We start from the raw sequence: 25,916 nt of genomic DNA, 5'->3' as shown, positions 1-25,916 counted from the left end.
AAAAGAAGAATTAAATTATTATGGAAGTTCTAAGTGCCATACCACTGAACTGACTGCTTCTAACATCCAACCCTCCAGATGTCAGACACTCAGGTCAGTACCAAACGTCGTATTTTGATTCAGTATCAATCAAAACACCGATTTACTTCGTACTGTGTGTTGTCGTCTAGTAGAACATCGTAAACGGTAGTTAAACGTATCACCAGAGCTACGGAGCACAGGAAAAGCGAATCTGTGAATGACAGTGTTGTAGATATCGCCTGGGTGAGGTAGTAGAGCATACAGACCTCACTGACGACAGTTCTCTTTAACTTTATACTCTTAAAACTGTTATATGGGAGAACATTTTCCTCACATGCAAAAAGACTATTCGGATTTTGTAGCAATGCCCTTTTGGTAGTGTGCTTTTGCTTCCTTAATTCAACGTTATGTATGTACTTATTATTGATGTTATTATTTTGTTTATTATGATTATTATTACTTCCACATGTGTGATGCAATTAATTGTTTCTTTGTATTTATGTTACGATTGTCTATACCGTGAAACTACAAACGTACCTCATAGATTTACTACTTCCAAAGAAACAAAGCGGAAACAGATTGCCAAGAGAACATTGCTGTAAATTCCAAACAGCCCTTTTATATGTCATAAACACGTTGTCCCACGTAACACTTTAACCCATAATACAGTTAAAAGATTTGACGGCAATAGGGTTTGAACGGAGAACCCAAGGTAAGAATGTGTAAAGCTGTTAGAAACATTTGCTAAATCCTCACAGTTACACTTTTAATGTGCTTCGTAGTTCTCGTGTTACTTTTAATTAGCGTTTACGCCCTTTACGCTGGACGACAGCACATAATACGAACTAAATAGGAGTTTTGGTTGATACTTATCAGCATACAACGTTTGGTACCGATCTCAGTGTTTAACATTTGGGTGGAAGTGCCAGTAAGAAAGAATTTGTTCCTATGGCAATAATACTGAATTTTCGATGAATCGTAATACACTCCTGGAAATTGAAATAAGAACACCGTGAATTCATTGACCCAGGAAGGGGAAACTTTATTGACACATTACTGGGGTCAGATACATCACATGATCACACTGACAGAACCACAGGCACATAGACACAGGCAACAGAGCATGCACAATGTCGGCACTAGTACAGTGTATATCCACCTTTCACAGCAATGCACGCTGCTATTCGCCCATGGAGACGATCGTAGAGATGCTGGATGTAGTCCTGTGGAACGGCTTGCCATGCCATTTCCACCTGGCGCCTCAGTTGGACCAGCGTTCGTGCTGGACGTGCAGACCGCGTGAGACGACGCTTCATCCAGTCCCAAACATGCTCAATGGGGGACAGATCCGGAGATCTTGCTGGCAGGGTAGTTGACTTACACCTTCTAGAGCACGCTGGGTGGCACGGGATACATGCGGACGTGCATTATCCTGTTGGAACAGCAAGTTCCCTTGCCGGTCTAGGAATGGTAGAACGATGGGTTCGATGACGGTTTGGATGTACCGTGCACTATTCAGTGTTCCCTCGACGATCACCAGTGGTGTACGGCCAGTGTAGGAGATCGCTCCCCACACCATGAGGCCGGGTGTTGGCCCTGTGTGCCTTGGTCGTATGCAGTCCTGATTGTGGCGCTCACCTGCACGGCGCCAAACACGCATACGACCATCATTGGCACCAAGGCAGAAGCGACTCTCATCGCTGAAGACGACACGTCTCCATTCGTCCCTCCATTCACGCCTGTCGCGACACCACTGGAGGCGGGCTGCACGATGTTGGGGCGTGAGCGGAAGACGGCCTAACGGTGTGCGGGACCGTAGCCCAGCTTCATGGAGACGGTTGCGAATGGTCCTCGCCGATACCCCAGGAGCAACAGTGTCCCTAATTTGCTGGGAAGTGGCGGTGCGGTCCCCTACGGCACTGCGTAGGATCCTACGGTCTTGGCGTGCATCCGTGCGTCGCTGCGGTCCGGTCCCAGGTCGACGGGCACGTGCACCTTCCGCCAACCACTGGCGACAACATCGATGTACTGTGGAGACCTCACGCCCCACGTGTTGAGCAATTCGGCGGTACGTCCACCCGGCCTCCCGCATGCCCACTATACGCCCTCGCTCAAAGTCCGTCAACTGCACATACGGTTCACGTCCACGCTGTCGCGGCATGCTACCAGTGTTAAAGACTGCGATGGAGCTCCGTATGCCACGGCAAACTGGCTGACACTGACGGCGGCGGTGCACAAATGCTGCGCAGCTAGCGCCATTCGACGGCCAACACCGCGGTTCCTGGTGTGCCCGCTGTGCCGTGCGTGTGATCATTGCTTGTACAGCCCTCTCGCAGTGTCCGGAGCAAGTATGGTGGGTCTGACACACCGGTGTCAATGTGTTCTTTTTTCCATTTCCAGGAGTGTATGTTCATAGATTACCTACTGTCAGGACCCTTGAGTTTCAACACATGATACCGTCTGTAAGGGTCCTCGATCCTCGCAATTGTTATTTGTAGTTCGAGGAGCGAGAATAGGAAAGTACGGTGTCTTCCGAAACTGTTCGTTCAAATTAATACTGGAGGTGTTATTCCGGAGCCAAGGTAGTCCCTGAGGGCCGGAAACCCAAATTACACTACAGACGACGCCGTTGTCTAAGTCCAAGGCGTAGCAAAAGCACCATCGTAAACACCAGCTATTTACATACAAGATAATGGAAACAGACATTCCGAGCACTACTTCCTGCAGGGGAAGTTCGAGCCACGGCATGATAGGCTGGAGACAGCTATGTAGGGGCTGGAACCAGCCCGGAAGTTCAGTTTAGTCCAGATGCCGACCTCACCTACTTCCCTCCAAAACCCAGGCAATCATCGTAGGCCGCACCACTCGCTCCTTTCGCCTCCATGATTTCTACCTCACCCTTTATGGTCGTCCCATCCAGCTCACTCCCACATTGAAATACCTTGGCCTCACCCTCGACCGACACCTCACCTGGACCCCTGATCTCCAGACCGTCAAGCAGAAAGCCCATTCCCGCCTCCGCCTTCTGAAACTCCTGTCTGGCCGGACATGGGGATTGCATCCTTCTACCATCCTCCACACCTACAAATCCCTCATCCATCCTATCCTCTGTTATGCCAGCATTGCCTGGATCTCCGCTCCCACCCGCTTTTACAAGGCCCTCTAAATCCTTGAACGCCATGTGCTGCAACTTGCCTTCCGTATCCACCGTCCTTCCCCCACACGGCTCCTGGGTGAACTGATCCCCTTCCCCCACCTCTTCCTATTCCTCCTACACCTCCACATTCTTTACATTATCCACAAGCTTGATCCCCCCCACCCTCTGGTTTCCTTCTTCCTCTCCACCCCCCCGCCCGTTGCCGCGCCTCTATCGCTGTATCCCTCCCTCTCTCCATCTCCACACCCTCCATCTCCTTCATCAGGGCAATTTCCAACGCCTCCCCCTCCTGGATGACGAACTTCGCCGTGACATCTACTCTTCCTTCCAACTATAACCTGGCCTTGTTCCCCCCCCCCCTCCCCAGGGCCCCCTTTTTCCTCTCCCTTCCTTCTCCCACAGCGGATTTTCCTCCTTCCCCCCTCCCCTGAGACCCTGCACCCCGTACTTGCCTCTTTCCTTCGCACATACCTCCCTACCTGGCCCTCTTCAGCGCGCCCCCCGCTCATCTCCCCCCTCTCTTCCCCTCCCTCCCTTCTTCCGGTCTCCCTCATCTCCTAGCGCCTGGCAGATCCTCCATTTTGATCATCATCAGTGTGCCACATCAGTGTTGTGTTTAGTGCTGTTTCTCCTGTGCATCAAGAGGTGTGATTTTAATTGTGTACTGTCTTGAGGTTCGCCGTCAGTGTTTGTTCTGTGCTACGCCATCCGTCGATACCTTTTATGCTCCAGTCGTACTGTGCCTTGTGTTCTTTTAATTGTCGCAGTGTGTGGCCTTTTGTGTGTGCTACTTTTAAACAGTTTTTTATCTCCATTTTATAGTGGCCCCGTTTTTTATCTATTGCCTTCCGTGATGTTCCCCCTTTTTTATATCTATGTTCACCATATTCTCTCCTTTGTTATTTTTAAATGTCTTCTATTGTTTGTCCTATGTCTTTCGGCTGATGAGCAGCGCATATGCTGCTGCCAGCCCGCCCTGATGGGGAATTGAAACACAATAAAGAAAAAAAAATCGCCTACTTTGACCACTGAATATTACGTCTTCGTCTTTGAATTGGACTCTTGCTAGCGTGTGTGTGTGATGCCACGAAACTTTGTGGAAAATGAGACGTGAACTTTTGTTTGCCTAAATTAGGAGACTTTTACGGCCATCGTTATTGTTACCTTTTCGTTTCTTGTTCAGTCATCAATCTTGTGAACTTACCTTAATAAAAGTTGTGTTGGTGAAAAATTGCGAACAGGAGGTACAGAAAAAAGAAGATATATTTTGATAAGAGACACATGATCTCTGAAGTCGATTTGCAATGTTGGGAAACACATTGTTAGTGGTGCTGACGTGAGCTGTTGTGTTGGCGTCACTCACTGGGAGTGGGTAGTGACATTCAGAACTACTCTATGTTCGGAACAGGCGTTGACAGAATTTCTGAGGTATGTACCCTCTCAATGTTAAGTAAGGGATGTACTTCCAGCACGATGGAGCGACAGGCAATTTCAGCATTGTTGTCAGGAATGATCTGATCGGCACGTTCGGGAATCAATGAATGGGCAGAAGAGGCCCTGATAAGTGGCCACTGAGCTCGACTGCCCTCACGTGCCCGTATTTCTTCCGCTCGGTTGTTATGAAGCAGCTGGTACGCGAAAGCGCCGTAAGAACAGAAGAAGATCTAGTCTGTAGAATTGCCGTCGGACGTGACAATCAATGGTGGAACGATTTACTGTGTGCATTCGAGCAGTACCTATGAATGCCACTTCTGTAATTAGCATGCTAAACTAAAGCGTCCCCTTGCATCATAAACTGCCGTGAGGGGCCATATGTACGATAACTAACTATATTTGTTTTGATGTTGTCCACCTCCAGTATTAATGGCGCTAGGCAGTATGGGACTTAACATCTGAGGTCATCAGTACGTTAGAACTAATCAAACCTAACTGACGTAAGGACATCACACACATCCAAGGCCGAGGCAGAATTCGAACCTACGACCGTAGCAGCAGCTCGGTTCGGGACTGAAGCGCCTAGAACCGCTCGGCCACTGCGGCCGGCTGTATTAATTTGAACGAATAGTTCCGGAACACTCTATATTTAATGATATTCGTAAAGTATGGGAAGCATTGAAAAACGAAAAGGCGGATTTCTGTGCAAGTGTTAAGAGGAGAACTGATAACAGTATAGTATAGTACGTATATTCTGCAGGTAGTCACTTACCGACAGGAGTGGGACTCTTCTTTGTTGCAGCCCTCCGCGGCGCAACAAGTGTTCCTCTCTGCTGTCTTCAGAAGCCGTTTCTGATCTTCACCGCTGTCTGTGATTATATTTTTGTCCTTGAAACACTTCTTCCACCTCTTCCTCAACACATTACTTCCGAGCCTGCTGGACGCCTCCCTTTTGGCTCTGAAGAGACTGCGTCTCACAATCTTTTCTTCCAGATGAGGATGGTCGAAGGCGTTCTGATACCGCCACTGGCTCACTGAAAACAACGGCGCTGAAGTGACGAACTCAGTGTTGTGATTAGCGTCTCGTGTGACATCGCTGCTTTCCTCGTTTTCCGTCCGTTCGGTCGAAGGCCAAGAGGCGAGAGGAACAGTTCCATCGTAGAGTTGCGATGAAGTGCGAGGTTGTTTGCAACATGTGGTGTGAGGGGCGCTAATGCGAGTGATTTCTGCCGTGATCGCTTTCGAGTTAGACGGCGGTGTATCGAAGTCAACGGATGTTTTCAGCGGAGCCTGTTGACACACATGTGCGTTCATGCTGGTGTTGTTGTTGGCGTCATTGGATTCACTGACGATATCGTCTCGAGCTGACTTAGAGCTCTGTCCCAACCAGGCGCTGGACTTATAAGCAGTACCGTTCGTCGTGACTGTGCCGGTGGCAGTGGGGTGAGAGGAGCTACGGGTCCGGCAAGAGAGGCGGTCGCTCGCCGAGCAGAGCGCGGTGCCGAGGAGGCCCTTGGCGGCGGCGAGAGCCCGGCGGAGGGAGCAGCCCTGCGGCCGGTGGACGGGGCCCCCGCAGCCGCGGCAGCGCCGGCGGCGGGCGTCGGCGGCGTCGCGCAGGTCGGCGTGCCGCGCGTAGCAGAGCAGCGCCAGCAGGGAGCAGGCGGCGGCGGCGACGTCGGCGCGGCCCACCAGCCCGGCCACGGCCTCGCAGTGCGCCGGGTGCAGCGCGAACGCAGCCCCCGCGACGCCGGGGGCGGCCCGGAGGCGGCGCGCGACGCGCACCAGCAGCGCGGCGCAGAGCGCGTGCAGCGCGGCGTTGGCGGCGTGCCAGCCCCCGCCCAGCAGGTGGTTGGCGCGGAAGCTGAGCACCGCCAGCGGCCGCCACGAGCCGTGCGACCCGGCCAGCCGCAGCGGCGTGCCCCAGAAGTCCGACGTCGCCAGCCGCCACAGCGACGTCTCGTTGCCCGTCACGTCCGGGTTGCCGAGGATGGCCCGTCTGTGTGGTGGCGAAACGGCTTTGTTCAAATGGCTCTGAGCACTATGGGACTTAACTTCTGATGTCATCAGTCCCCTACTACTTAAACCTAAGGACATCGCACACATCCATGCCCGAGGCAGGATTCGAACCTGCGACCGTAGCGGTCGCGCGGTTCCAGACTGTAGCGCCTAGAACCGCTCGGCCAGTAACGCAATGTTTTTCCGCTTAAAATATATTTCTTTTGCCAGAAGAGTTTACCTCAGTTTATTAAGTGGCCTCATGTAGAGGAAGGCGGGGCAAGACGGGGAGGTGGGGTAAGACGGGGAAGGGCTATAAGCTACAGTTAGAGTATTGCCATCTGTGGATAGCTACGTCAACATCATCAATACACAGGTCCCAGTGTGTTGACATTGCTGAACCTTAGTTTCGCGGTGGTTTCTGTGTGCTTTTCACGGTACGTACAACTCTTATACTGATTTGCCATGTTTTACACCTTTCGAGATCCTAAAACATGTATTTAGTGAACATTTGTCCAGACTGTATATATATCACTGAATAGTACGTCTTATTAACAGTAAACTGCTGTGTCAGTAGTCAATGTACACTACATAGTGTTCATGTAGGCGTAATATAACCTGACAGGGTGGTAGGGGGCAAGACGGGGTAGGGCAAGATGGGGAGCTTCCCCGTCTTCAAAAAATGGTTCGAATGGCTCTGAGCACTATGGGACTTAACATCTATGGTCATCAGTCCCCTAGAACTTAGAACTACTTAAACCTAACTAACCTAAGGACATCACACAACACCAAGGCATCACGAGGCAGATAAAATCCCTGATCCCGCCGGGAATCGAACCCGGGAGCCCGGGCGCTGGAAGCGAGAACGCTACCGCACGACCACGAGCTGCGGCCTCCCCGTCTTCCCCATACTATTTGTCCCACCATTACGTTCTTATCGTCTCATGTGTTTACCTCGCTGCGGGTTTTGAACACGTACATTATACGTTGAATGCAATTGTAAATAGAATGGTATTCGTTATTCCAACACTTTCCTAATTAATTACAAAGTATGCCTTAGGCTACATGGTGAATAAAAATAAGTCAGTATTCTTGCCATGCTTTAGCGACTGACTATTGGAAATATGGTATTTACTGTGTAATATAGATTACCAGGAATGATCTGACTCAATAGTACGTTCCACGTGTTTTATTTCAGATCGTTCGCAAGTATCGGCGACAAACGTCTAGGCAAGATTGGTCATTGGAGTCAATGGAAGGCGCTGTAAATGCTGTTATGGCAGGTCATATGGGTTATTTCAGGGCTGCTCGACAGTTCAACGTGCCACAAAAATATGTATTTCAGCGTCGGGGTGCCCACGACACTTGTGCAGGGACAGAAAGTGATGATGACGAGGCTGTCCACATTTGTGTACTTTGTGAAAGTAAGAGGCCTAAATAAAACGTAATACCTGATTCTACAATTGGCAGAACCATGTTTCGAAACCTTATCGTCAGATGATTTCGTTAATCCAGTCCTTATTTAAGCTTTAGAGATGAATTCATGCTAGTTCCCCATCTTGCCCCGCATATGGGGCAAGATGGGGAATTGGTAGTTTATGTTTCAAATCGAGATATTTCGAACTAAATGTAACAAGTCTGCAGGTTTCTTTGCATGCTATTGTAATTCAATGGTTAAATAAACAAATGATAATCAAACCTACTTGAATTTGTTTCTTTTTGTCCCTTTTGTAAGGGTTTAAAGTTAGCTTCTCCATCTTGCCCCGCCTTCCCCTACATTTGTATTTTCGTTTGATTCCAGCACTTACAAGGTACATTTTCTGATTTTATACACATAAGTTACGTTGGGAGGATATGAAGGTTGGAAGTACACATTATACAGGTGATACTAATAGTGGCCGTTGTCGTGCAGAATGTTCCACGTCATTGCCTGGCTTACCGCATGATGGCGCTACATACCTGGTGATAGTACCGGGATCACTGTCAAAAATCTTTTATCTCCATCTTCAAATGGGTGTACCTCTCTTGGATCGCATTTCTGACCATATTTCCATATGACCTTCTATGCACCTTCTATGCATTGTTTGCTCCCATTTAGCAAATTCACCCTATATAATGAACGATTTTAAATACAACCTTTCTGCTTTTCAGGCACAAAAGACATACTGAAGTAATCTACGTCTTGACGAACACGGCTCTTCACGTTTATGTTCCACAGTAGTTTCCACAAGACATCGCTTCTAGTAACAGAAACCCATCTCCCCTTAGCATACATCTATCACATTTCTGGTATCGCTAAGTGCATTGCACAGAGGTGTTCAAAAATCGTTCAGATGGCTCTGAGCACTATGGGACTTAACAGCTGTGGTCATGAGTCCCCTAGAACTTAGAACTACTTAAACCTAACTAACCTAAGGACATCCCACACATCCATGCCCGAGGCGTAGCGGTCGCTCGGTTCCAGACTGTTGCGCCTAGAACCGGAAACGGCTCTGTAATGCCCACGTAGCTTTTCTTGTGGTCAGATGTTGCAACAGAGCGAAAATAAGACTCCTTACGAACTACACAATGCGTTTTCGTGCGCATTATCATAGCCAAACGAAAACGTGAAAGGTACAAATCTGGTATCAAATTGACCAGCGCGAGCCTGGTATAATAAAAAGAGGTTCATTTGCATCAGTAAATAAGAAAAATATAATTATTGAATGTAGGTTAATTCTTACAAAGAAGAAAACAGCCACCAGCCACTATTAATACTGCTATTTATTTAGGTAAATAGCGCCGTTACCGGTTTCGAACTGGCAAGTTCATCATCAGACGGCTGTTCACATGATTTTCAAGATACACTTTACATTATTGTCCGTTTTCGGTTTTTATTATTCCACTGTGGCGAAGTATTATTGGTGTGTTGTTGCCGACGAAAATTCGGCGCGATTTAGTTGTGAAGTTGCAGGATTGTATTTTTCGCATATTCCTAAATATATCCAGCACTTAACTAACTTGTACATCACCATATTGTGCAATGCACCACACACACACACACACACACCAAAAAGAATTGGCCACATGTGAAGTTATTACATAGACTGTAGATTTACAAATTATAGTGATTTAGCGGAAAATTTTTCTCCCAATTCCTGGAGCCAAACAAAGAGCAGAAAATGGACAAGTAATCTGTCTAACTGATCAACATGATCTCTACTACCACATAAATACGAGGGCTGTTCGGAAGGTAAAGTCTGATCGATCGAGAAATGGAAAGCACAGTGAAAATCAAAAAAATTTTATTCGCAGCAGTTAGCCACATGTTCCGGCTACCTCTCTAAATAGTCGCTGCTACGACTTAGGTCGTGTCCTACGTAAGCGTCAGAAGCGACCGACGGCGAGCGACGTCTGGATACGCTACACTCAAGCGACAACCAGCAGCACCGGTCGGAAAGCTTGGGTGTCCTGCATGCGAGTGACCATGTCGAGCTACAAGATGGCTGCTTAGAGCCGACCAGCTGTTTCTATAAAACGACACCCCCTACACTGTAAAATACTGTAGTTGGGGAGTAAGGCTACAGAATTACCTTTACTTAGGAAAATAAAGCGCAAAGGAATGCTGCGCATGAAATTTACAAAGACAGGAATCTTCATGGCGAATTTGATAATTTATATCATCAACTGTGAAGATCACCAGAGAAACTCTTAGAATACTCGTGAATGAGCAGAGGAGCACTCGGTTATCTCATCACTAAATTAAATACGAATATTTTTTACATGATCAAGAACTTTTAACAGCCGATAGAAACGGAAGAATGACTGACTATCGTAAATATAAAGAAAGCGCACACAAAAGAAGAGTGTTGTAACGGTAGCGTACAAAATTTGAGATTATGTTTACGAAAGGGTCCTGGGTTCATTTCGAGGTACTTTCTATATCTTAACTGACTCATCTACAATTCTGTATACTAAGTTTTATGTATACTGTTTACACTGCATCGATAAGTATATTTTTAAGTTGTCAAAGTCTTGATCTTTAAGTGTATACACACCTATCACATTTTATTACATGCATTAAATCCCTAATAAAAGACAATGAACAACCATGAAACTTCACAGATATCTGATGTTGCAAACTCAGTTCATCAGCATACAAATTTTTTGATACGACAGCCAGATGCTTCGTGAAATGATTTGTCTAAAAGTATGAAAAAAAAATTAGGGAAATGCTTGACGCATCTGATTTTCATTTCATGATTTCGAGCACCATTAAAAAGCAGATACAACGTCTCTCTGATCTATTTCTTTCTTTTACACACGTCATTTCACATAATATTTCACCGATTGCTGTCATTTTTTATTTTCAAGTTTTTTTCAGAATTCATGATGTTACAGACTCCTCGTTTGCCTTCAAAAATGGTTCAATTGGCTCTGAGCACTTAACTTCTGAGGTCATCAGTCGCCTAGAACTTACAACTAATTAATCCTAACCTACCTAAGGACATCTTACACATCCATACACGAGGCAGGATTCGAACCTGCGACCGTAGCGGTCGCTCGGTTCCAGACTGTAGCGCCTAGAACCGCTCGGCAACTCTGGCCGGCTCGTCTGCCTTCCTAATGTCTTCTGTTCTCGAAAATTCTAAGTTTTGTACATGATGAACAACGAAAATAAATTCAGACCTTTATCCAGCAAATATACCATACTATGAGATGCGGAATAATCAAATTTTTTAACCGAATGCTTTTCTTAAAATCGGTTGATAAGTATTTCATAGCTGCTGTCGCGTTCGCTCCACTGCTTTGCCCAGAAGAACGCGGCTGTCGCCCTCACTGCCGCGTGTGCTGCAGCGACAAGATTCAAACACGTGCGAATTCATATCTCGCTAGTTGTAGCAGGGGACAGCAGCACCACTGACGTCACCCACGTAGGATACTTCCGTAACCATGCCTACGGTGGTGTTTCGTCTTCTAGAGCCGTCGCGCGCTGTAGGTCGCTCTCGTCTCTTACATGGGACACTGCTTTAGACATTTGTCGTGACATTGTACAAACTTTCCAGTATCTTCGTCGCAGAAAACAGCCGCCTGTGCTTTCCCGCCAATTCTCAATGCTAGTCTATCTTTCGTTGTTTCTGCCAAAATGTTGTCTTCGTAACCTGCGGTTCATGTGAGCAGAGATGAACAACGGAGGGAGCCAACACTTCTCACCGAAAAAGCTGCAGGACAGTCTTCATTGCCCCGGCAGAATGCAGCTGAAAATTGTGTTGAAGAAAGAAATGCATGACATTTATGTTATGTGGGCTGCATAGCTTCAGGCGAAATTCACACCAGATCCACATACTGTTGGTTTAGACATTTCTACGTGATCGCTTTGATCTCTTAACTGAAAAGAGTGATTTGAAGCGATCGACAGACACACTAAAGACACTGCCCAACACATCTGCGCAAAGTTCCATCGGATTTTCACAGTCGTTTCCATTTCGCGCCAAACTGGACCTTACGTTCCGAATACACCTCGTATATTTAATTTTTAGTGTTGTGTGCCTCAATCTGTAAACCAGAAGTCCTTAACACAGCGCTTTGTTGTCTGTCTGTCAGTATGTCTGTCTGTTCGATTGATAAGAACCGATTTTCTACATCTGCATCCATATTTACATCTACACCCCTGGAAATTGAAATAAGAACACCGTGAATTCATTGTCCCAGGAAGGGGAAACTTTATTGACACATTCCTGGGGTCAGATACATCACATGATCACACTGACAGAACCACAGGCACATAGACACAGGCAACAGAGCATGCACAATGTCGGCACTAGTACAGTGTATATCCACCTTTCGCAGCAATGCAGGCTGCTATTCTCCCATGGAGACGATCGTAGAGATGCTGGATGTAGTCCTGTGGAACGGCTTGCCATGCCATTTCCACCTGGCGCCTCATTTGGACCAGCGTTCGTGCTGGACGTGCAGACCGCGTGAGACGACGCTTCATCCAGTCCCAAACATGCTCAATGGTGGACAGATCCGGAGATCTTGCTGGCCAGGGGAGTTGACTTACACCTTCTAGAGTACGTTGGGTGGCACGGGATACATGCGGACGTGCATTGTCCTGTTGGAACAGCAAGTTCCCTTGCCGGTCTAGGAATGGTAGAACGATGGGTTCGATGACGATTTGGATGTACCGTGCACTATTCAGTGTCCCCTCGACGATCACCAGTGGTGTACGACCAGTGTAGGAGATCACTCCCCACACCATGATGCCGGGTGTTGGCCCTGTGTGCCTCGGTCGTATGCAGTCCTGATTGTGGCGCTCACCTGCACGGCGCCAAGCACGCATACCAAGGCAGAAGCGACTCTCATCGCTGAAGGCGACACGTCTCCATTCGTCCCTCCATTCACGCCTGTCGCGACACCACTGGAGGCGGGCTGCACGATGTTGGGGCGTGAGCGGAAGACGTCCTAACGGTGTGCGGGACCGTAGCCCAGCTTCATGGAGACGGTTGCGAATGGTCCTCGCCGATACCCCAGGAGCAACAGTGTCCCTAATTTGCTGGGAAGTGGCGGTGCGGTCCCCTACGGCACTGCGTAGGATCCTACGGTCTTGGCGTGCATCCGTGCGTCGCTGCGGTCCGGTCCCACATCGACGGGCACGTGCACCTTCCGCCGACCACTGGCGACAACATCGATGTACTGTGGAGACCTCACGCCCCACGTGTTGAGCAATTCGGCGGTACGTCCACCCGGCCTCCCGCATGCCCACTATACGCCCTCGCTCAAAGTGCGTCAACTGCACATACGGTTCACGTCCACGCTGTCGCGGCATGCTACCAGTGTTAAAGACTGCGATGGAGCTCCGTATGCCACGGCAAACTGGCTGACACTGACGGCGGCGGTGCACAAATGCTGCGCAGCTAGCGCCATTCGACGGCCAACACCGCGGTTCCTGGTGTGTCCGCTGTGCCGTGCGTGTGGTCATTGCTTGTACAGCCCTCTCGCAGTGTCCGGAGCAAGTATGGTGGGTCTGACACACCGGTGTCAATGTGTTCTTTTTTCCATTTCCAGGAGTGTACATCTACATACATATATGCTCTTCAAGCCACAGTACGTTACGTGTCGGAGGGTACCCTGTACCACGACCAGTCGTTTCCCTTCCTGTTCCAATCTCAGATAGCGCGAGGAAAAAAACGAGTGTCCGTATGAGCTCTAATTTCTCGTATCGTATCTTCGTGGTCCCTACGCGAAACGTATGTTGGCGGCAGTAGGATCTTCCTATTGTCAGCTTCAAACGTCGGTTCTCAGAACTTTCTCGGTAGTTCCATAATATTTTGGGCGTGCTGCCGCATAAATTCTTCTTCTAATATTTCTGTTGTATACCGTCCAGCAGTTTCTCAGTAGTGTTCTTCGAAATGAATGTCTTCTTCCCTCAAGGGATTCCCACTTGAACTCCCAAAGCATATCCGTAACATTTGCATGCTGATCGAACCTACCTGTAACATATCTAACAGCTTGCCTCTGAATCGCTTCGATGTTAACAGCTTGCCTCTGAATCGCTTCGATGTCTTCGTTCAATCCAATTTGGTACGGATCCCAACCATTTGGGCATTACTCCAGAACAGGCTGCACTGGCGTCCTATATGCAGTCCCTTTACAGAAAAACTACATTTTCCTTAAGTTCTCCCAATAAACCGAAGTCGACCATTCGCCTTCTCTACCACAATCCTCACTTGTTTGTTCGATTTCATATCGCTTCGCAACGTTACGCACAGATATTAAAACAGAGTGACTTTCGCAAACAGGACACTACGAATGCTGTGTCCGAACATCACGTGTTGGTTTTCCCTCCTCATCAACATTAACTTACATTTTTCTGCATTAAGAGCCACCTGCCACTCATCACACTAACTAGAAATTTTCTCTACAGTATCTTGCACCAACCTACAGTCACTTATCGTCGACACCTCACCGTACACCACACCATCATCACAAAACAACTGCAGACTACTGCCCACTCTCTCTGTCAGATCATTTATCATAAAGAAATAGCAACGGTCTTATCATATTTCCCTGGGGCAAACATGATGTTACTGCTGTCTCCCATGGATACTTGCCGTCGAGGACAATATACTGGGTTCTATTACTTAGGAAGTTTCCTAGCCAGTCACATATCTGGGAGCCTATTCCGTGAGGACGTACCTTCGTCAACAGTCCGCTGTGGGGTACCGTGTCAAATGCTGTACGAAAATCTAGAAATATCGAATCTGCCTGTCCCCTTCATCCATAGTTTGCAGTATATCATGTGAGAAAAGAATAAGCTGGATTTCACACTAGCGATGCTTTCTAAAGCCGTGCTCATTCTGTTCTCAGGAACAGTTTCATGTATTAGATTCAAATTTATGTCACGTACTAACGTCTATGGTTCCTTGTCGGCGTAAAAAATTGTAATCTCCTAAATCAGTGCAGTCAAAAGACACGGTACTTTCTGTTACACATTTTGATACTCGAAAACTCACTCATCCAAACATATAGGTTGGTTGCCGTTGACTAAGAACCATAAAATTCGGCAAAAAGCAATGTTCTACTGTCCAAGTAAAGTAAAAAACAATTGAAACTTGTTAAATTGTAATTATATCACTTGAAAAGTATTTTTTGACATTTGAAAATACACTGCATTCACCATCAATCAAAAGCATAAAAGACAAACATTACTGCATACGAACATAAGACGTAAGCTGTAGTCATGTTTTAGTGACTAAATAAAAATGTTTTACTAAATCTTCTCTCTCTATGTATATAAACTAAAGTCACTTGCTAGCTTCTATTTTATGTCTGGGCTAGTCTGGGGAACTGCTGTATAACTTTTGATACGATAATGGAATTCCAGGGAGCAATACCTTCCCAGTATCCGATTCCCAGGGTGGACTATATATATATATATATATATATATATATATATATATATATATATATACAGGGTGTTTCAAAAAAGACCGGTATATTTGAACCGGCAATAAAAACTAAACGAGCAGCGATAGAAATACACGGTTTGTTGCAATATGCTTGGGACAACAGTACATTTTCAGGCAGACAAACTTTCGAAATTACAGTAGTTACAATTTTCAACAACAGATGGCGCTGCAAGTGATGTGAAAGATATAGAAGACAACGCAGTCTGTGGGTGCGCCATTCTGTACGTCGTCTTTCTGCTGTAAGCGTGTGCTGTTCACAACGTGCAAGTGTGCTGTAGACAACATGGTTTATTCCTTAGAACAGAGGATTTTTCTGGTGTTGGAATTCCACCGCCTAGAACACAGTGTTGTTGCAACAAGACGAAGTTTTCAACGGAGGTTTAATGTAACCAAAGGACCGAAAAGCGATACAATAAAGGATCTGTTTGAAAAATTTCAACGGACAGGGAACGTGACAGATGAACGTGCTGGAAAGGTAGGGCGACCGCGTACGGCAACCACAGAGGGCAACGCACAGCTAGTGCAGCAGGTGATCCAACAGCGGCCTCGGGTTTCCGTTCACCGTGTTGCAGCTGCGGTCCAAATGACGCCAACGTCCACGTATCGTCTCATGCGCCAGAGTTTACACCTCTATCCATACAAAATTCAAACGCAGCAACCCCTCAGCGCCGCTACCATTGTTGCACGAGAGACATTCGCTAACGATATAGTGCACAGGATTGATGACGGCGATATGCATGTGGGCAGCATTTGGTTTACGGACGAAGCTTATTTTTACCTGGACGGCTTCGTCAATAAACAGAACTGGTGCATATGGGGAACCGAAAATCCCCATGTTGCAGTCCCATCGTCCCTGCATCCTCAAAAAGTACTGGTCTGGGCCGCCACTTTTCAGATCCGAAACGATTACTGCATCACGCTATCTGGACATTCTTCGTGAATTTGTGGCGGTACAAACTGCCTTAGACGACACTGCGAACACCTCGTGGTTTATGCAAGATGGTGCCCGGACACATCGCACGGCCGACGTCTTTAATTTCCTGAATGAATATTTCGATGATCGTGTGATTGCTTTGGGCTATCCGAAACATACAGGAGGCGGCGTGGATTGGCCTCCCTATTCGCCAGACATGAACCCCTGTGACTTCTTTCTGTGGGGACACTTGAAAGACCAGGTGTACCGCCAGAATCCAGAAACAATTGGACAGCTGAAGCAGTACATCTCATCTGCATGTGAAGCCATTCCGCCAGACACGTTGTCAAAGGTTTCGGGTAATTTCATTCAGAGACTACGCCATATTATTGCTACGCATGGTGGATATGTGGAAAATATCGTACTATAGTGTTTCCCAGACCGCAGCGCCATCTGTTGTTGAAAATTGTAACTACTGTAATTTCGAAAGTTTGTCTGCCTGAAAATGTACTGTTGTCCCAAGCATATTGCAACAAACGGTGTATTTCTATCGCTGCTCGTTTAGTTTTTATTGCCGTTTCAAATATACCGGTCATTTTTGAAACACCCTGTATATATATAAGAAACCACAGGGCGCGAGTCTTACTCGCACTTGACAAATTTTAAAGTGATTACGGTACTTAGGACTAACTTAATTAATGATGAGAGGAGAAACAACACAATTAAAGTTTCGGTTTCGTAGCCAAACTAAGAGTGGGGAATGGGAAAATAGTGTACCAAAAGGACCAGCGTAAGCTCTACCTTTGCAAAAAAGAATATCTAATTGTCTCAAGGTAATCAGAGTAGCTGAAAGAGCATAATTAACGATTTGAAAGATTGGAATATATTACGAACAGAAGTTCATATGTTTAAGACTTAGCTATTATGCGCATAAAAAGTTAGATTAGTGTAACATTTGACTGCGAAAATGGTTCCCTTCGAATCAAGTAGTACATTTAGGAGATTCCGTTCAAAACATGTTAGGAAAGCAAATGAGATGTTAATCAGATTATGATACCTGAACAAAACTTGAATATATAGAAGATGCTGAGAAAGCAAATGAGACGATAATAAGATCATGCCGTCTGAACATAACTTGAAAATACACATTTCAAAAAAAGTTTTGTATCACGTAGGTTCCGAGAGTTCCGAAACCTGTACAGAAAATTTGAATAGAGATCAACATAAACATCATTTCTGCCCTTTTTATTACTCATGGAAATCACAAGTTGCATGTTGTACCACCATACAGCGAGACCTTCAGAGGTGGTGGTCCAGATTGCTGTACACACCGGTACCGCTAATACTCAGTAGCACGTCCTCTTGTATTGATGCATGCCTGTATTCGTCGTGGCACACTGCCCACAAGTTCATCAAGGCACTGTTGGTCCAGATTGTTCCACTACTCAACGGTGATACGGCGTAGATCCCTCAGAGTGGTTGGTGTGTCACGTTGTCCATAAACAGCCCTTTTCAATCTATCCCAGGCATGATCGATAGGGTTGATGTCTGGAGAACATGCTGGCTACTCTAGTCGAGCAGTGTCGTTATCCTGAAGGAAGTCATTCACAATACGTGCACCATGCGGGCGCGAATTGTCGTCCATGAAGACGAATGCCTCCCCAATATGGTTGCACTATCGATCGTAGGATAGCATTCACGTACTGCGCCTTCCACGACCACCAGCGGCATACGTCGGCCCCACGTTATGCCATCCCAAAACAGCAGGGAACCTTCACCTTGCTGCACTCGCTGGACAGCGTGTCTAAGGCATTGAGCCTGACCGGGTTGCCTCCAAACACGTCTCCGTCTGCGACACTCATCGGTGAAGAGAACGTGATGCCAATCCTGAGCGGTCCATTCGACATGTTGTTGTACACATCTGTACCGTGCTGCATGCTGTCATGTTTGTAAAGATGGACCTCGCCATGGACATCGGGAGTGAAATTGTGCATCATGCAGCTTATTGCGCACAGTTTGAGCCATAAGACTATGTCCTGTGGTTGCGCGAAAAGCTGAGCCATAATCCGCAGTAGCGGTCATCCACTGGGTGGCCTGAGCGAGGCATGTTATCTACATTTCCTGTCTCTCTGTATCTCCTCCATGTCCGAACAACATCGCTTTGGTTCACTGTGAGACGCCTGGAGACTTCCCTTGCTGAGAGCCTTTCCTGGCACAAAATAAGAATGCGGACGCGATCGAACAGCGGTATTGAACGTCTAGGCATGGTTGAACTACAGACAGCATGAGCTGTGTACCTCCTTCCTGGTGGAATGACTGGAACTGATCGGCTGTCGGACCCCTCTGTCTAATAGGCGCTGCTCATGCATGACTTTTTACATCTTTGGGTAGGTTTAGTGACATCTGTGAACAGTCAAAAGGACTGTGTCTGTGATACAATATCCACAGTCAACATCTATCTTCAGGAGCTTTGGGAACTGGGGTGATGCAAAATTTTTTTGATATAAGTATATGAAAAGAGGAAAGTTTTAAAAGGTGTTTCAGATTTTTCTCTAAACTATTTTTGTTCTTACTTTTAGACAAATCTTTTTTAAATATATGACTGATTTATTTTCAGTTTGTTTTTTCTTTGGAACTACTAGTGAAAAACTATGGAATCATCACGAGGCCCTTACTGGATAACGCCACTACATTCAAGGTGTATCACAATTAACAGGAATGGAGGGGTAGAGGGGATTTATTTACGGAGAATCTTTCATAAAGCTTAGTTTGTTTCAATGTACACAACTTTTCTAATATTCTGTTTTAAATTACAACTTGTAATGAGGCTTAGCTTTTGAGAACTTTCGTACACATTTGTATACCTGTGTCACACAGTAAATAAATTATGGTTAGCTTCTACTGTTTCGTATTATATGATACTTAAAACAACGATAAAGCAGTTAATGATTTTAGATTGTCTGATCACGCGATTAGGTTAAAAAATACGGGAAGGAGTAAAAAGTACAAGGATTCTTTAACCGTCGTTGAAGGCGCGTGATTAGTGATTCTTCCTCAAGTTATTTCTTCTATACACTGTACTTAAGAAATAGCTGACCAAATGCCATCAATGCGACAGAAACTAGGTCTAAATGCTCGCTTCCTTAAACACTGTTTCATGTGATTCTAGCTGCGGACACAACAGAACAACATGTTAACATAATACATTTGTCAAAATTCATTACAGTCAGGCCGAGAGAGAGAGAGAGAGAGAGAGAGAGAGAGAGAGAGAGAGAGATGAAGGGAAGGGGACGGAAAACCATCAGATCCTTTCATCTGTAGCCTGTAGTGATTTTTGACAAATACATTATTTAAGCATATTGTTCTGTTATATCCGCATGTGGAAACACATGACACACTTTTCCCTCGCATCTTACATACACACCGATTCGCGTGACACCGTAACATTAATGGTAGTTGGTCAGCTCTTTGTTAAACACAGTGATCAGTAAGAGCTATTCGAGTAATAACACGTAAGCAAACCCGTTCACCTACACGAAAAGTATGTTTTGGAAACATGAAAAACGTGCGTGGATCCTGACTGGCACATGATCGGAGCTCAGAACAGTGTTTCCTTCTTCACTACATCCAATCATCCTTCATGACAATGCACGATGCCAGGCGGAGAATCCCGTGCAAAAGCTGCTGCGTACGTGGAGGTGGAAGGTACTGGAATATCCACTGTATTCATCCGACATCAGTTGATGCTATTACGAGCTGTTCGTCATGATGAAGGTAACTCTTCGTAGCATACGCAACAACACAAGAGAGGACATCGCCTGTGTCATAGGGTGATCCTTAATGAATGTGTTGATGGTGTACGGTGTCTTCCATCCGAGTGCGGGAAGCTGATCGAGGCGATTATATTGAGGGGACGTAATACCGTGAATGTATGTCAGTGAAGTCTGGTATGAATTATAACTGTGTTGCCGCTACTTTTTATCCAACTCATAGACTTTTGAGTGTTCTGTACGCGGTCTCTTACATGGATGTGTGTCACTTTCCTCGAATCCACCAAATAAACTGAAGCCATCCATTCACCATCCTAAAACCTACCAAGCGTGTTCGTTCCGCTTCATGTCACTTCGCAACATTACGCCTAGATATTTGGTCGCCATCACTGTGTAGAGCGGCACAACGCTAATATTGTATTCGAGCATTGCAGAAATGTTTTCCTTACTCGTTTGCATTTTTTATTGCCTGTCAATTTGTAGAGAATTCTGCCATTCATCACGCCAAATAGAAATTCAGTTTCAGTCATGCTGCGTCCTCGAACACTCAGCCACAACGCTTTCCCGAGCACTACAGTGTCATCAGCAAACAGGCTGCTCACAATATCTGTCAAACGATTGATGTGTATGGAGAACAAGAGTAGTCCTGTCTCACTTCCCTGGGGCACTCCTGTCGATATCTTTGTCTCTGATGGTCAGTTACTTTTACTATCATCTACCCTCGGGTGGTCGAAGTTTAGAGAACTTTGACTCAGTGGACGGACTATCAGAACATCTTAAGCTGTTAAGCTAAAATTTACTTGCAAAAGTTTTTTAAATAAGGCTGTGTTTTTGAAAGAAAGTTCTTGTCGCATACACACCTACATACATATTTCCTACAGTTTTGATTCGCCATGTAATCTGGTGATACTCTATGACTTACAACGCACTGCGTTTCTGTACCTGTACCATCTGTGGACTGTTGCAGCTTTGTATTTCTGTATGTCACTCAGTAATAGAAATGCGAAGGCCGTTCAATAAATAATGTAACACATGTTTTCCCTCCAATTTTCTGTGGAAATATTGCAGACTTTGATGTGGGGCAGTGTGGAATATACCCGATTCAGCGCCTATAGTTTCATGAATTTTCAATAGGTGCGGCACCATTCGTAGCTTTAAAAATGACCTGTGTACCAGAGGTGTGTTCGAAGCAGAGAGCTGCCATTGAATTTCTTTTGGTGGAAAACCACAGCATCGAAGATATTCATAGGCACTTGCAGAATGTCTACGGAGACCTAGCAGTGAACTAAAGCACGGTGAGTTGTTGGACGCGGAGTCTGGCATCACCACAACAAGGTCGTGCAAATCTGGCCTGCCGCTCATAGCTGTGACTCTGGCAGTACTGGAACGTGCGGACACTCTCATTCGAGGCGATCGACGGGTCACAAACACCTCGCTGGTCAGTCGGAAGTCTCTCTCGGTTGTGCTGACACACACGTCCATCACTTGGGTTAGTCAAAGGTGTGTGCCCGATGTTGCACCTCCGACTTCCATCAGTTTATTCCAATGAACGATGCATTCCGTGGGAAGCGGTATTTGGATGAAGGGGAGGCTCCTGATGCAGCAAGACGTCGGCTGCGACGTCGACCTGTTGGGTGTTACCATATGGGCAAACAGGCCCGTCCAGTAAGGTGGCGTAACGCCGCGGTATTCAACGGATATTGTATTAAGAAATAGATTTTTGTAGCCAAAAGAGCGGGGAAGAGTATGGAGCATTGGAATCCTGAATAAAACGATGTAATTTCAGAAAAAAATCTATTGCGTTACTCATTGGACGTCCCTCGTATCTCATATGTATAGCGACATGAGTGTGATTCAAAATGGTTCAAATGGCTCTGAGCACAAAGGGACTTAATATCTGAGTTCATCAGTCCCCTAGAACTTAGAACTACTTAAGGGGGGTAGGACGTTAAACGGGCCGTCTTGGAGCAGGAGAGACACCACAGGACTTTTTAATTCCCATTGTCTATACTTTTACGAATAAATTCATAAAACTTTGTCAGCATGACCAGGAAGGATTCGGGATTCACACTCATAGCAGTGGAAGTTCAAAAACATAACAAAATTAATTTTGTTGTACATGTCAAAGTTTACCATTTTTTCGCTTACTATTGGCTGCGTTTGTTGCTATAGGTACACGTTTCTTCATAAGTAAGAAAGATTCTTCGATGAATTTTGCACAGTATACAAACCGTACTTACAGGTGTATGAAACTCTAGAAATTATTTAATTTATGAAAAAATGAAGGTGCTGTTACATTTTAAACTTCACGTTTAGAAAAAACTCAAATTTTATATGCAATTTTTACCACAGTTTCCAATAGATTTGGAAAATTCTAGAGTTTGATACACCTGTAAGTATGGTTTGTATGCTGTGCAAAATTCATCGAAGAATCTCCCTTACTTATGAAGAAAAGTGTACCTATAGCAACAAATGCAGCCAATGGTAAGTGAAAAAAAATCAAATTTCAAATGCAAAAAAAATTCTTATATTTTACAACTTCCACTGCTATGAGTGTAAATCCTGAATCCTTTCTGGTCATTTGGACAAAGTTTTATGAATTTATTCGTAAAAGTATAGACAGTGAAATTAAAATGTCCTCTGGTGCCTCTCCTGCTCCAAGTCGTCCCGTTTGACGTCCTACACCCCTTAAACCTAAGGACATCACACACATCCATGCCCGAGGCAGGATTCGAACCTGCGACCGTAGCGGTCGCGCGGTTCCGGACTGAAGCGCCTAGAACCGCTCGGCCACATCGGCCAGCGACATGAGTATGCTTGTTGCTTGAAACAATTCGACGTTGGTTGGTTGATTGGTTGATTGATTTGGGGGAGGGGAAAATAAACAGCGAGGTCATCGGTTCCATCGGATTAGGGAAGGATGGAGAAGGAAATCGGCCGTGACCTTTCAAAGGAACCATCTCGGCACTTGCGTGAAGCGATTTAGGGAAATCACGAAAAACTGTACAAGCCCACGTCCCTCCGAATGAGTGTGGTAACCACTGCGCCACCTCGCTCGGTACTTGTATGTCGCTTTATTATCGCTTATAATGCACGATTTCAGTGAAATATTATGGAAACGAGTGATACAGACTTTCTGTCTGTACCACATGTCACTTTTTCGCAACAAACTGTGTACACGTGGGTAGACTACACCAGGTGGTGAAGCGACGTACCTGTCGTCGTAGACGAAGCCGGCGTCCAGCGTGTTGTAGTAGGCGGCGGCGGCGAGCAGCGCGCACGCCACGGCCGTGCCGTCCATCCAGATAAGGGCGGCCGCGTCGCACCAGCAGACTACCTGTTGCCTCTCGCTCCCACACTTGTTGGCTGCAGAAACCCCGCCAAGGGCAGCGGGGCGACAGGCGCGCTCACAGGGACGGACGACTGCCGACAAGCACACAAAATGTGATAGCACTCTCAGCAAATGCGTTTGTTGGTAAATCCAATTAAAAAAAAATAGAACAAATCGCTCTAAGCACTATGGGACTGAACAGCTGAGGGCATCAGTCCCCTATACTTTTTTCTTTTCTTCTACGGGGTTCAAACCTGAGGTTGGGTTGCAGTAGAGCGCCATTCCTCTTTTCTTTTTCCCTGCCTCTTCGTTTCCACGTACGTGTTACATCCAACGTCATTCACGACCTGTTGCACGTATGATATCCTTGGTCGCCCCTGCCGATTCCTTCCCTCAATAGCTCCTTCTGCTATTGTTTCAATGATGTTGTTGTGTCGTAGCATGTGCCCTACAAGTTTGTCTCTTCTTGTTTGGATGTGCCTCCATAGAGATCTGGTTTCCTGTACTCTTCTAAGCACCTCTTCATTTGTTACTTTGTCTCTTTAGGTGATCTTCATCATCCTTCTATAGCAAGACATCTCCGAGGCCTCTAGCCGTCTCCTCTCTTCTCTTCCAGTTGTCAAAATTTCACATCCGTATAGGGCCACACTACAAACGAAATCTTTCATGATACGTTTCCTTATTTTCAGACTGATGTTGTTGCTGGTGACTAAGTTCCTTCTCCGATTAAATGCAATTTTGGTCTTTTGTATTCTGGTCGCAATTTCTTTCCGGCTTCTACCATCTCTTGTGATTTTGGTTCCCAGGTAAGTAAATTCCTAGACTTAGAACTACTTAAACCTATCCAACCTAAGGACATCACACACAGCCATGTCCAGGATTCGAACCTGCGACCGTAGCAGCAGCGCGGTTCCGAACTGAAGCGCCTAGAACCACTCGGCCACACCGACCGGATAAATCCAATTTTCTTAAGTAGTTTTGTATAATTATGACGGGTAATATACAAGGTGTCTATAAATCCCTATAGCATTTCTAAAATTCATAATTTGGAAAGTGATAGAGACAGAGTCCGCGGTTTGTTGCAAAGCGTTTAGCATATCTCATAGTTTTTTTCCTCTGTTGCAGTGCATCACAATGGCTACAGGCCAGGAGAAGGTGCCGTGTATATCACCCACTTCAGAGTCCGTTTTTATCAGATCTGTTGATCTACTTACTCTTCTCATCATCGCTGAAAGTTTGTAACGTCATCACGGAATCACCGTATACAAGCGATTACGCCTTTTGCGACCGAAGTGCGCATGGTCTAAGCATAACAGCCGAACGATTGTCCTGTGTAGTATGCACTGGCGTGTTCCTAGTTGGCCTCCATAGATGCTGTTACTGACTACCTGAAAAAGTATATGACTTCAAATAAAGCAATTTTCCACGTTGTGGGACACATTTGAACCTCCAAGAATCCACACAACACACGTGAGTGCATCCGTGATTGTCCAAAGATTAGTCTTTGGTTTTGCACAATACGCGATAGGGTCTCAGACCTATATTTTCTTCGCAGAGGAAACCATAACGGTAAATGTATACCTGGACGTGCTCAGAACAGTTCTCGCTAGCACCCTGACCCTGAATAAGGAAAAGTTTGAAGTTATTCACATGAGTACTAAAAGAAATCAGCTAAATTTCTATTACGCGATAAGTCACACAAATCTGAAGGCTGTAAATTCAACTAAATACCTATGGATTACAGTTACAAATGCCCTAAATTGGAACTATCAGCTAGTTAATATTGTGGGTAGAGCAAACACTTAGAAGGTGCAACAGGTCCATTGAAGATACCTCTCACACCACGCTTGTGCGCCCTATTCTGGAGTATTGCTGTGCGGTGTGGGATCTGGATCAGGTGGGACTGGCGGATGACATCGAAAAAGTACAAAGAAGGGCAGCTCGTTTCGTATTATCGCGAAATAGGGGACATAGTGCCACAGACAAGATACGAGAATTGGAGAGGCAATCATTAAAACATAGGCGTTTTTCGTTGCGCCGGTATCTTCTCAAGAAATTTCAATCACCAGTTTTTTCCTCCAATTGCGAAAACATTCTGTTGGCATCCACCTACATAGGGAGAAATGATCATCACGATAAAATAAGAGAAATCAGGGCTCGCACAGAAATATTTATGCGCTCGTTTTTTCCGTGTGCCGTTCGACAGTGGACCAGTAGAGAGACAGCTTCAAGGTGGTTCATTGAACCCTCTGGCAGGCACTTTATTGTGAATAGCTATCACGTAGACGTAGATGTAGATGTAGATCCGAAGAGCTGCAGCCGTCCACTGCCTTTCCGCATTATA

The 25,916-nt window shown here is 45.9% G+C and overlaps 1 protein-coding gene across 1 annotated transcript in view; it reads right to left on the bottom strand.

Moving 5' to 3' along the window:
* The window catches only part of LOC126101415 (protein O-mannosyl-transferase TMTC2-like), a 98,305-nt gene extending 74,655 nt beyond the window's left edge, over window positions 1-23,650 (bottom strand). The window contains exons 1-2 of the mRNA XM_049912077.1: window positions 23,457-23,650; window positions 5,385-6,608 (exon numbers count right to left, since the gene is read on the bottom strand). Coding sequence (XP_049768034.1) covers window positions 5,385-6,608; window positions 23,457-23,542 — 1,310 coding nt within the window. The 5' untranslated portion in view covers window positions 23,543-23,650. The remainder of the gene's footprint in view (window positions 1-5,384; window positions 6,609-23,456) is intronic.
* Window positions 23,651-25,916: the final 2,266 nt, after the last annotated feature.

This window comes from Schistocerca cancellata, chromosome 9 (assembly GCF_023864275.1).
Source record: "Schistocerca cancellata isolate TAMUIC-IGC-003103 chromosome 9, iqSchCanc2.1, whole genome shotgun sequence".
In the NCBI taxonomy this organism is placed as follows: Eukaryota; Metazoa; Arthropoda; class Insecta; order Orthoptera; family Acrididae; genus Schistocerca; species Schistocerca cancellata.
Note: the sequence above shows the minus strand (reverse complement) of the source record. Positions and strands in the feature narration are given on the sequence as shown.